The following is a 12,389-nucleotide window of genomic DNA, read 5'->3' on the forward strand; positions in this document are numbered from 1 at the left end:
TTTTGCAGAAAGATTTAGACTCAGTGAATATAAAAATGACCTTTCCATTTTGTCTTTATAAATTAAAATAATAAAATTAAATAGTTTAATCCTTGTTCCAGTAAACTAGAAAATGCACACTCAGGGCCAGTGCAACCATTTAGGCGACCTAGGCAGTTGCCTCGGGTGCTGGCATTTGGGGAGTGGCATTTTCTTTGGCAGATCTTCGGCTGTCCCAGTCGCCGCTGGCATTTAGGCAGAGGGAGCTGGGGCAGGGGAGTGCAGGGAGGGCCGCCTGCATCAAGTAAGAGGGGCGGGGCGGCACGCAGGGGAACTCCCCACCCCAGCTTACCCCTGCCCCACCTCCTCCGAGCACGCTGTGGCTGCATCACTTCTCCCACCTCCCAGGCTTGCGGCGCCTAAGCTGATTGGCGCCGCAAGCCTGGGAGGCGGGAGAAGTGAAGCAGCAATGGGGTGCTTGTGCGCAGAGCAGGGGTGAGCTGGGGCAGAGGGGGTGCCTCAGGGCGGAGGGGGGTAGCTGCCACAGGGGAGCTGCTGTGGGGGGAGAGTGCCTCAGGGTAGGGGTGCGGGAGGTGGCACAAGGTAGAAGTTTCGCCTAGGGCGCGAAACATCCTTGCACCGGCCCTGTGCACACTTAATATTTTAAGCTGTTGTTCCAAATCAGGAAAATATTTAGTGGACAGAGTTGAAGGAGATCAAAGAGGGAACAATATAGAACAGAAATGTGTCTTAAATGGCTGCATATTAACCTAGTATAATGTCACATCAGGACACATTTTAGAGAAGAGATTTTTTGAAACCCTAATTGTTGTTTCTCTAGAATTAGATATTTCAAGTACATGAGAAGTTACTCTAAACTAGGTAACATACACAAGTTGGTTCACGTAGTAAGTACAATTGAGCCACTAAGTAGTAATGACTTGAGTTGTACCAAAAATCTAACACTAAAGTATGGGTGATTAATTTTTTTAAACTAGTTTTCTCTCAAAAAAAAAAGAAGTGAAAAAAACTTAGATTCAGCTAAATTAACAATGTTCTGATCTTCAAAACTTGACAATTTGTGATTGAACACCTCCCTTGTGACATTTTTATGTCTTGTATTCAGAAGAGTAACAGTATTCAGAAACGGCACTGAAGGATTAGGAATCTCTATTTTGTTCATCTTATATTCCTTTATTTGAAATAAAGAGTTCTCTTGCATACTCTAATTTCATTTTGTATCTTTGTGCAGGTCAAATAGCAGCAAATGAAGCACTGAAGAGGGATTTAGAAGGTATTATCATTGGGTTACAGGAATACCTTGAGAGTATTAAAGGTCAGGCCAAGCAGGCCAGTGATGAATGTAAGGAGTTGCAGAAGGATAAGGAGGCTTTGCTGCAAAGATTGACTGAACTGGAGGAGGAAAGAAGTCAGCTGGAAATAGTTGCCATGGATGCCGAAAACTTGAGAAAAGTAAGATTTAGGAATACCTGTGTCTTCCCAAAGCCATATCCCTGGGGAATAAAAGTAGAAACTGAATTCTGAACTGCAAAATAAAAATTTCCCTGGGACAAATTCTGCTCTCTTATATGGTAATTTCAGTGGGAGTTAAAACTGTAACTGAGAACGGAATTTGGCCTATAATATTTAAAACACAAATCGCATACAGCAAATGGAGATTATTCTAAGGGAAAGTCAAGGTATATTTTGTATATATTGTATATTTTTCTTATGGTGGAACTCTCCCAGAATCCAGACTTAGCCTTTGGTCCGAGGAGCAAAAGTCTGATTTGCACTTACACTAGCACAAGTTGCTCCAACATCAGTATGGCGCGTCTATGTGGCTAGTCAGTGAAACCACCCCACAGGAATTGCTCTTGGAATAATAAGTGCTGAACCATCATTCTCAAAGCCAGAGATAAGTGACCACCACAGCTGAGCTTCCTCAGCCCAGAACCTGAACTAACTGATAATTCCTATACTCAGGTTTTCCACACCAAATAGTTACCACTAAGCTGATGGGTATGTCATCTAGTTGTTAAAAATCAATTTTATTGTCCTGCTTGGAGTAAAATTAGACTTAAGAGAAACAAATGTCTGTGGTTGTAACCTGGAAGTTCTCTTATTTGTATTATTGTGGGGGGGGGGTTGTACAGTGCTTTGCACAACAGCACCCTAGACTATTTATATTTATTTTTATCTACAGTTATAGTTGAATGTCAACTACAACTAGTTCTAACTGTCCCTGACTATAGTGATCATGAATGGTACCCTTACTCTGCTCTTCTAGATGTGGTAATAATTGTTAATCCCGGGAAGCCAGGAGATAGCCAGGCAATGTGCTCCAGTAAATCCTGACAGTTGAATATGCTGCATTTGCCAGCATCAAGAAATTAACTAGAAATATGAACAGAATCATAAATAATGTGTGTATTTCTAAGTTGAATGTGCAATTTCAGGAAATTGCAGAGCTTGAATGTGCACTCCAAGAGCAACGAGAAGTAAATGAATCTCTTAGAGAGGCACAAGGTGATCTCAGTGCATATGAGGCTGAACTGGAGGCTCAACTTAAAGTCAGAGACGTTGAAGCCAATCAACAGAAGGAAGAATTGGAGAGACTAAAACGACTTAGTCAGGTGAGAATAGAATTACTGTGACATCAAATGAAAATAGTTCTTTTTTTAAAGGATGATCTAGCTTGAAAAACATAAGTGGACTTTACTCAGGGTTTTTTTTGTTTTTAGATCTAGAAATTTTTTTTTACCTTCGAAGTCTGGGAAGAATGGAAGTTCCAGGGAAGCTGTTCTTATCAACTGTTTTTTTTTTTTTAAAGCCCTCTGAGTTCATGATAAAAATTCTAATATCCATGTTTTTGATTAAAACATTTTTGGCTATTTATAACACAAATGTCAAAATCCAGTTAATCCTGCTTTCAGATATCCATTAAGAGTTTTTTTTAGTATATTATGCTAATTAGAAAACTTTTTTCCATCTCCTTCTTTGTTACTGTGATGGAACTTTCCTTTGTAATAGTTAGAAATCTCTTTTTTAAAGAGATCCCCTTTTAATGGTTTAAAGTAATGTATGTAGCAAGGAACTTAAACAAATATGAATGATAATTCTTTTGTTAATGATGGGTCTTATTTTTGCATTCGGTAATTTCAAGTTTAGTAAGGAAATGTTCCTTATGTTCAAGCAGCAATTATTATTTCATAAGGCAATGTAACCAGTATGGGTCGTAGTTGCCATTTTGCTATGATTTATAACTTTATCTGGAAAGCAAGATACAGCATAATTTTGGGCTCTCCATGGAGAATATACTCTGAATAAAAACAGACTAGCAATTGTGGCTTTCCAGAAATACAGTTGGAAGAATATTGGTTACCCAAACATAAAGAAGTGCCACTACCACAGTCTTCTGAAGTTTAGCATAGGGCTTGTCTGAAAACTGTTTTTCAGAAATTTCCCCAGATGGGCATCCTGCCCATAGAGAATGGGGACACAAGTCGTCAAATACAGTTCCCGTTTTTAGACACAATTTTTCAGTTTTGCTAAAAACTGAAAAACTCCCTTGGAAAATGTTGACTTTTTTTTTTTTTTTTTAATTTCATTAGAAGTTTCAACAAGCAGGGGCGACTCTAGGGATTTTGCCGCCCCAAGCATAGCATGCCTGCGGGAGGTCCTCCAAAGCCGCGGGACCAGCAGACCCTCCGCAGGCAAACCAGCCTGCCTGCTGCCCTCACGCCGCCGGCAGAGGGCCCCCCGCGGCTTGCTGCCCCAAGCACGCGCTTGGCGTGCTGGGGCCTGGAGCCACCCCTGTCAACAAGGGGATTTTGGTCCAGCTCTAGTTTAGCACCTTTTATAATTGAGTTAATTTTGTTGTTTTGAAAAGTACAATTGTTCTGGTTTTTAAATCTGAAAACTTTGTTATTATAGATGGAACATGCAGCCCTGCAAGCTGAACTTGAAAAAGAAAGGCAGGCATTAGAAAATGCTCTTACCAAAGCACAAATATCAGAAGAGAAGGAACAGGAAAACAATAAGCTACTCTCCCAACTCAAACAATTGCAGGTTAAATACTTATTCATTTTTTGTCTCAGAATTCACCTGGAATGTTCTTTTTTTTCCCCTAAAGGAAAAATAATATGGATTTTCCTCCTCTATGTACTCTGCATCTGTTTGAGAATCTTAAGTAGCATCTCTGATTCCTTTCTCCCTAATGTTAATACTCCTAACCCAAAAGCCCCATGTTGCAGTCATCATCCTTCTGTTTTTGAGGTCTGAATTGGGCTATCAAGACTGCTCCATGATATTCCAGAGGGATTGGTTATTGGTTTATGTAAAACATGTCCTTCCTTCCAGCTCAGTGCATGTGGGTGAGAAAGAGGCTTCGTTATTCCAGGTTTCAGAACTGCTGAGCACACTTGGTTCCCATTAAATTTGGAGAGAAATATAGTATCCTGCAAGAGAGAAATTGAATAGCAAGAGTATGTTGGAGTAGGTTCTAGTCAAATCAGAAATTAAATTAAATTGGAGGTTGATTTACTACCTTACACTTTTTGTTTCCTGGCTTAGGGATAATATGGATATGTGTATTTGTCCTTCTGTTGTCTGAACAAGTATTCCTTAGGGGCAGCACCACAGGTGCAAAAAGAAGTCTCTGCTCTCCAACTCAGAGCCTCAGACAGACAACAGGGACACAAAAGGAAAGGTCTAGTTTTGTAAAGTAAAGACTGCTCCTGATTCTTGCTGAAAATTAGTTACATTGGCTTAACTGAGTAATTTTGCTTTGTGTGTTATCTTTGTACAATTCTAATGGATGAAATTGGTGGCGGTTTGTTTTTTCTGAGAAGTTTCTCACTGTTAAGTCCTTGAATGAAGTGGGAATTCTATAGTTTGCTTTTGTTATCAGCTCCTTTATGGCGATAGGCTTAACTTCTACAAAGATATATTTATTACTTCATTAGACTGCTAAGAAGGAGATGCAATACAAACAAGCCCATTCTTGAACTGGCATCAAAATATTTTCAACATTCAGGAATAATTGCAAGGAAAGATGCGTTTCATATTGGGAAAATAGTTGTCAGATTCTAAAGTACACCTCTACCCTGATATAACACGACCCGATATAATACAAATTTGGATATAACACGGTAAAACAGCTCTCGGGGGGAGGGGGGGCAGGGCTGAGCTCTCCAGCAGATCAAAGCAAGTTTGATATAACACAGTTTCATCTATAACGCGGTAAAATTTTTTGTCCTGAGGACAGCATTATATTGGGGTAGAGGTGTACTGGAATTTGACCCCTTAAATTTGGTTTTACAGGGAGACAATAACTTTTTGAAACAACAGCTTAAAAATCTTCAAAATCAGCTAAACCATGCAGCTGACAACACAATTCATCCTGAAGAAGTCACAGCTCGTGTAAGTGAGCTCAAGAGAAAACTGGAGACAGGAATTGGAGAAATTAGGTGGGTAAAATAAACTCATTAGTAATGTCATTATATGAGTTGGTATGCACAGATCTAAAGTATGTAGGAGTAACAAGATAAGCACTCTTTCTCCACGTTTGTGGAGGAGTACAGCTCTGACACTGGCCCATAAATAACCTTGTTGCCATGTCCTGCATTCCATCCTCATAGTTACACACCCTGTATCAGTACTCTTAAATATAGTAGGTGGGGTATCCTGCCACCAAGCAGGAAGTGAGAGAGCAATCCTTTGCTCCACATCTGCTTAAATATCCTGTGTTGGCTCAGGAACCATGAGACCAATCAAAAAGGCATCACCAGTTGAGTATGCCGGTTGGACCACTTGCTGCTAGATCTAGTGAGACCCAGCTGGGTGGGGTGTAGGTAAACAAGACCTGCTGCTTTTCCTCTAGCCACACAGAGTGGAAAGGGGAGAGTTGGAGATAGGGACACACCTCTCCATACAGTTTCAGCTATAGGGCTGGGCCACTATTGAACTGTACCTAGTTCTATCAGCCACCTTAAATTCTTGCACTGGCATATTAGGTTGGAAGAATCCCAGCATCTAACACCAAGAACTAAAATTATTGCTTGCTTTCTTATGAATTGCATTGTCTTTCTTTCAGATGCTATAATTCAACTGATATTATAGGGAAAAGCCTTGCAGACCTGCAGAAACAATTTAATGAAATCCTTGCTCATTCACAGCAAGAAAAAGAGGAGGCATGGGCTAGACAGAGACAGTTACAAGAAGAGATGGCTTCTCATCAAGAGAAACTGGGAGATGCACAAGAAAAATATAGACAGGCCTGTAACAAAGCTGCAGAAGCAAGAGTAAGAGAATTGCAAGTTAACAAATGGAGAAAATTGAACTGGCAACACAAGGATCAAATTTCACTCCCTACATAGCACTAAAGCACTTTTTAAAAGTTCTTGGTTATATAGATGAAATATTTTTTTGTCTGGAGCAGGTTTGGGACAACTGGAATGTAGAGAGAGATGTTACTATTTCATTTCAGATATGATAAGATGGGCTGGTTTGTTTTCTTTTTAATTTGTGTAGTGTGGTTCTGGTTTTCACCTGATTGCAGCAGTGCATGTTTCTCTTTAGTGGTAACTATCCATTAAAGGAAAATAATATAAACAGTTGCGAATAACAAAAAAAAAAATCCTTCAGAAGTAATTTGACAGATCTCACACTTTAAATAGATTCTGGCGACTGTAGGGATAAATGGATGCATATGAACACTTGTTCTCATGTCTTACAGTAGACTTGCCTTACACAGACTCTTTTTTTTTTTTGCATCAAAAATGATGCAAATGTATGGAGATGCTGTTTCTAGAAACAATGGCTTAAAAGAGGCATCTGTGCACTGATATGCTGTGTGCCCCAGTGTACTCTCTGAGATCCTTTATTGCACAGAGCTTGCAGAAGGTTTTCATTTATGCATAAATGTCTCAGAAGAATTTTCTCATGCTTCCAAAAATTAATAGGGATAGCCGTTTTCTGGTGTGTGCATGCAACAGCTGTACTTGATTATATGCCTATCCAGTGTTCAGACTACAGAATATATGGGAACAAAGAAAAGTAAATACAGGTAGAAAAAGTAAAGATTATGGGTAAAAATTTCAAAAGCTCTGAAGTCCCATTTTTTAAAAAGTCACTTAGGTTCTTTTAAAATTTTACGCTATTGAAATCATGATTTGGTAGTTGTCACTCTCTTTTGATAAATAGCATTCTGCTAATTGCATGTTTTGAGAAACAGGTATTTTTAAACTTCAGCAAAATTGTGAATCAAAACATGCATTGTGTAGGCTTCTTTCATGTTGTTCATTGTAATTTTATTTAAACTGCAGATAAAATCTGAGAAGAGGAAGAATGAGACTAGAGTTCATCAGCTAGAGAATGAAATCCAGCACTTGCATGCAAAAATAAAGAGTATGGAAGAAATACAGGGTCTTGCAGATCAACAACTTCAAGAAGCTGATGAGGAGAAGGAGAAAATTCTTACTCAGCTGGAAGATTTAGAGAATAAGGTGGGAGGTAGATAAGCAAGAAGAAGCACACACACTGAACTCAGTTGCCTGGGGAAAAAAAAACAGAAAAAAACCCTTTAAGTGTTTTGGCAGTTTTGATTTCTAGGATTTATGGTATGTTACCTGGGACTTCAAGTGTAGATGTTGATTGTTACCAGTGATGTTAGTTTGATTCTGCTTTAAATTTAAAAAAAATTGCAAAGCATCTCAAAAGTACTTTTAAATGAAAAATAATATGAGATAGCACTATACAAAATGGGGCATAGTGACTCCTATAGGCTGTAAGGTAAAATGTCCTGTAGAGACACCAGAAGAAAGCTATAAAATATTAACAATGTAAAAACAGTACAGGATAAAAACTCTAACAATGTATATTTCCTCTATTTCAGAAAAACTTAGACGATGCCCGAGCACAAAAGCAAATTCTTGGCCTAGATAAAGAATTGAAGGAATTAAGAAGAGTAATAGCCACTTCGGATAAACTGGCAACCACAGAGCTCTCCATTGCCAAAGATCAGCTAAAATCTCTCCATGGAACTGTTCTCAAAATTAACCAAGAGCGAGCCGAGGTAATTCAACATATAAATAATACATTTTTATAATGTTTACTAATGCTGTTATAATTGGAGGGTTCTTGGTGGTGCCTTTATCATGTGGAGTTTAAGGCTCAACCACAAATCCTCACACTGGACTGAAACTTGGCACATAAGGTCTCAGTCTGAGGGCAAGTCTTATTTATTGTAAAATATATAAATAGTTGATGTAGCCTGGGAAGGTAGTGTAGGTAATTTCCAGGTTGGATAATTTGTCTCATTACATTCTGAAAGCTTATGAATACATAATTTTTACAATGATTTGAATAATAGCCATTTAACAAATGAAAAGCAGATTGCAGTAATATTGTGACATAAGGTCATGATAAATTAACAGGAATAGATACAATGTAAGTACATTCTTAAGACTTCAAGTTATTCAGGTCAGGAACCTTGTCTCCATATTTATAAGTGTGGGTATTTATCTAACATGTTAAAAAAGAAACAGAATCTGGTTTTTCATGTAGATAATAGGAATGAAGAAAAAGGTGAAAAAAGAAAAAGAAAACAGACCAGCATGATTGTTTGTTACTATGCTCTTCTCAATGCTGTATGAGGCATCAGCAGCTCTGTAAAATAAGCTTTTAAAATTAAAGGTTTGCTCTGTTTATTGTTGTAGGAATTTCAGGAAGCAGAGAAGTTCTGTATGCAAGCAGCTCGTGCAGCTGAGGATCTTGCCCAAGCAGAAGCAGAAATAGAATTGTTGCAGAGACTTTTAAAAGAAAAAGAAGGACAGGTAAATTGTAGTAGTTTTTGCTGTACATCAAGATATGAATGCTAAATGGGTAAGAGTGAAATATGCAGAGATCAATTTGAACATAGGCGCATGGTTAAATGAATATCTGAAACAGCCTAACATAATTAATTAGTCCTGCCACGTCTGCAGGGGACTGGACTAGATGACCTCTCGAGGTCCCTTCCAGTTCTTTGATTATATGATAACTTTTTAAATTACTGACTTCCTAATTACAATTTTAGATTTTTAGGGTTTTGGTTTTTTTTTTAAACTTAGTGCTGGACTTTTCCGCATACTCATTTCTGTTAGACATAAGAGAGAATCCGCTGGACTATCATTCATTACAATGTCTTTATGTAGGTAATTGCATAATCACAATCATTTGGGAGGAGAAGGGGAAATCATTCTTACAGCCAATTAATTCACATGCTGAATTTGTGATTTTTTATTTAATGAGATGTGTTTCTAGAATGGGCTTTATAAATTAGACCAAGTTTTGATTTTAAACTTTTTTTTTTAAAAATGGTTTCAGTATGAAATGGAAAAACCTGATGCTGGAGCTGTTGCATCAAGTTTTCAGAAGTTTGAGATTGATAAATTAAACCAGATTCTGAAACGTCAGAAAGCAGAAATTGACCGACTGAAAAGCTTATTAGACAATGGCAGGGCAGGTAATACTTTATTTTTTTGTCTCTGTACCTTGCATTCCAGCACAGGCTTAAAGGAAATAAGTTTCTACCCCATGTTTCTCACCACCTGCTCACTTCATATACCTGGGGATGTATTCAAAACTCAGTCTATTCTGTGAGGCTTCTGAAAGTGGGTTTCTAAGATGCACACTTTGTTCCTCCTGGTCAGGGTTTTTTTGATTTGTTTTTAACTTTGGGGGGTGGGGGAGGAGCGAGTGAAGAGAAGGGTATGGGTGTATGGAAGTGAAGTGAGCAGGATGTAGTAAGTTTGCACTTCCATAATGTGCTTATTTTGCATATAATGCTGTTATGTAGCTTCTTTCATCCAGGATGAAGGATCTTGGATTAAACCACACACCCTTCCTGTGATATAGGTGCATATTATCATCACACCCACAGATGAGGAAATGTTACTTAACCTCTGCAACCTTGACCAAGGTCTCACAGCACATAAGTGGCAGACCTAAAAAACAGTCTAGGAATACTGGTGCCCAACTTTATTGGCCAAGCCACATTAACTGGGTTACACATTCAGCAGTTATTGCAGAAACCTAGCTCGTAGCTGCGGCAGAAGTGTGGAAATCACATTTCACAACTGGTATCAGAGGTCTATTCATGACCAAGTGTAATGAAAAAGAAAGAATTTAGAAGCATTTTAAGTAATTTCAGAACTCTTAAAGTTCCCTCTATATTTAAGTACCATATGTGCTCGTTCATAAGCAAAAATTTTTTAGTAAAAAAAGGGAAGCATCAGAGAAGGGGGTCGGTTTATGAATGGGTATGTGGGGGGGGGGGACATAGCACCTCCCCCCCAACAGAGGGAATAAGGAGAGGCAACAGAGCCAGAAGGGAAGAGGCAGGGCCAGAGTCTCTCCACTTTTGGCCACGCTGCTCTCCCCGCAGACTCCAAAGCAGCTGCAGCTCCAGGGCTGGCAGGCTGCAGCCATGCCGCCCAGCCTGCCGGAGCAGTTCTGGCCAGGCCAGAGACATCCTCCCCTGGCCTGCCCCAGCTAAGGTGGGAATGGGTGGGATGGGAAGAATGTGGGGGTCCCGGACTAGGGGTGGGGTCGTGTAGGGAGTGGTCACAGGGGTTACTCTCCTGACCCCCAGCTTCTCCCCCACAAAAATTTCCCCACCAGTTACTGTCCCGGCCCATCAGGGTAAGCCACTGGCGGGCCGGGATGCTTTGTTTACTTAGGTTTACCTCCATGCCTGTAGGCGCTCGAGGTAAATAAACCATCTCAGCCCGCCAGTGGCTTAACCTGATGGCCTGGGAGCCAAAGTTTGCCAACCCCTGAATTATAGGGTTGGCTTATGAATGGATCATAAAAAATTTCCATTTTTACTTATCCATCTTGCAGGGGTCGGCTTATAAATGAACCGGCTTATGATCAAGTATATACAGTACTAAATTACTGTGTTTCTGATCTCACATTTCTTTCATCTAAAGATGAAATTACTGTATCTGGTGTTTATTTGAAGTGTTGGGTAATAACTTCAATATATTGTGTTATTGGTACGAAATAACATAGAAATAAAATGTATTGGAGTGTGGCAGACTTTAAATTGGCATTTTCATTATCTTAAATATATAGACCTGTGGGTACCTCCATAACTATAGAGCATTCAGCTTTACTGAAGTACATTCTAAGGTTATGTAACCATGTTGTTATTTTACAGGTAACAAGGATGAAATAGACAATTTACTGGATAAAATTGCAGCACTCAGACATGCCCTTTCTTACCAGAATGATTACATCACCGGTATAGCAGATCCATTCAAAAGAAGGGGATATTGGTATTATATGCCATCATCACCACAAGTATGAAAACTAACATGGGATTTTGTGGAAAGTAATTTGATATGGAAAAATTCTATTATGAACCTCATTAATATTTGGAGGAGGAACTAGAGGGAAAGCTGATGGGTGTAAAAAAGACAAATGTTGCAATACCAACTTAAAACTTTCATACCTCATTCTGTACAAAATGTATGTTTCATAATACAGCTGCTCAGAACCTTGTTAATTTGGGTTTTTGTCTTTTCAACACAGAGAGTCATAGACTTTAAGGTCAGAAGGGACCATTATGATAGTCTAGTCTGACCTGCACAATGCAGGCCACAGAATCTCACCCACCCACTCCTGTAATAAACCCCTAACCTGTGTCTGAGCTATTGAAGTCCTCAAATCGTGGTTTAAAGACTTCAAGGTGCAGAGAATCAGCAAGTGATGTGTGCCCCACACTGCAGAGGAAGGTGAAAAGCCCCCAGAGACTCTGCCCTGGAGGAAAATTCCTTCCTGACCCCAAATATGGTGATCAGCTAAACCCTGAGCATGTGGGCAAGACTCACTAGCCAGATACCCAGGAAAGAATTGTCTGTAGTAACTCAGATCCCACCCCATCTAACATCCCATCAGAGGCTATTGGGTATATTTACCACTAACAATCAAAGATCAATTAATTGCCAAAATTAGGCTATCCCATCATACCATCCCCTTATCAAGCTTAGTCCTGAAGCCAGATATGTCTTTTGCCCCCACTGCTCCCCTTGAAAGAGTGTTCCAGAACTTTACTCCTCTGATGGTTAGAAACCTTTGTCCAATTTCAAGTCTAAACTTCCTGATGGCCAGCTTATATCCATTTGTTCTTGTGTCCACATTGGTACCAAGCTTAAATAATTCCTCTCCCTCTGATATATTTATAAAGAGCAATCATATCTCCCCTCAGCCTTCTTTTGGTTACACTAAACAAGCTAAGCTCTTTGAGTCTTCTTTCATATGACAGATTTTCCATTCCTCAGATCATCCTAGTAGCCCGTCTCTGAACCTGTTCCAGTTTGAATTCATCCTTCTTAAACATGGGAGACCAGAACTGCACACAG

The 12,389-nt window shown here is 39.4% G+C and overlaps 1 protein-coding gene across 7 annotated transcripts in view; it reads left to right on the top strand.

Annotated features, from left to right (window-relative positions):
• CNTRL (centriolin) overlaps nt 1–12,389 on the top strand; it is a 60,600-nt gene that overhangs the window by 24,452 nt on the left and 23,759 nt on the right. For all 7 annotated transcript variants that reach the window (XM_030536110.1, XM_030536112.1, XM_030536115.1 and 4 more), the window contains 10 exons: nt 1,232–1,452; nt 2,439–2,615; nt 3,916–4,050; nt 5,305–5,450; nt 6,077–6,284; nt 7,308–7,487; nt 7,877–8,056; nt 8,700–8,816; nt 9,349–9,487; nt 11,186–11,328. In XM_030536110.1, coding sequence (XP_030391970.1) covers nt 1,232–1,452; nt 2,439–2,615; nt 3,916–4,050; nt 5,305–5,450; nt 6,077–6,284; nt 7,308–7,487; nt 7,877–8,056; nt 8,700–8,816; nt 9,349–9,487; nt 11,186–11,328 — 1,646 coding nt within the window. The remainder of the gene's footprint in view (nt 1–1,231; nt 1,453–2,438; nt 2,616–3,915; nt 4,051–5,304; nt 5,451–6,076; nt 6,285–7,307; nt 7,488–7,876; nt 8,057–8,699; nt 8,817–9,348; nt 9,488–11,185; nt 11,329–12,389) is intronic.

This window comes from Gopherus evgoodei, chromosome 16, assembly GCF_007399415.2.
Source record: "Gopherus evgoodei ecotype Sinaloan lineage chromosome 16, rGopEvg1_v1.p, whole genome shotgun sequence".
Taxonomy (NCBI): Eukaryota; Metazoa; Chordata; order Testudines; family Testudinidae; genus Gopherus; species Gopherus evgoodei.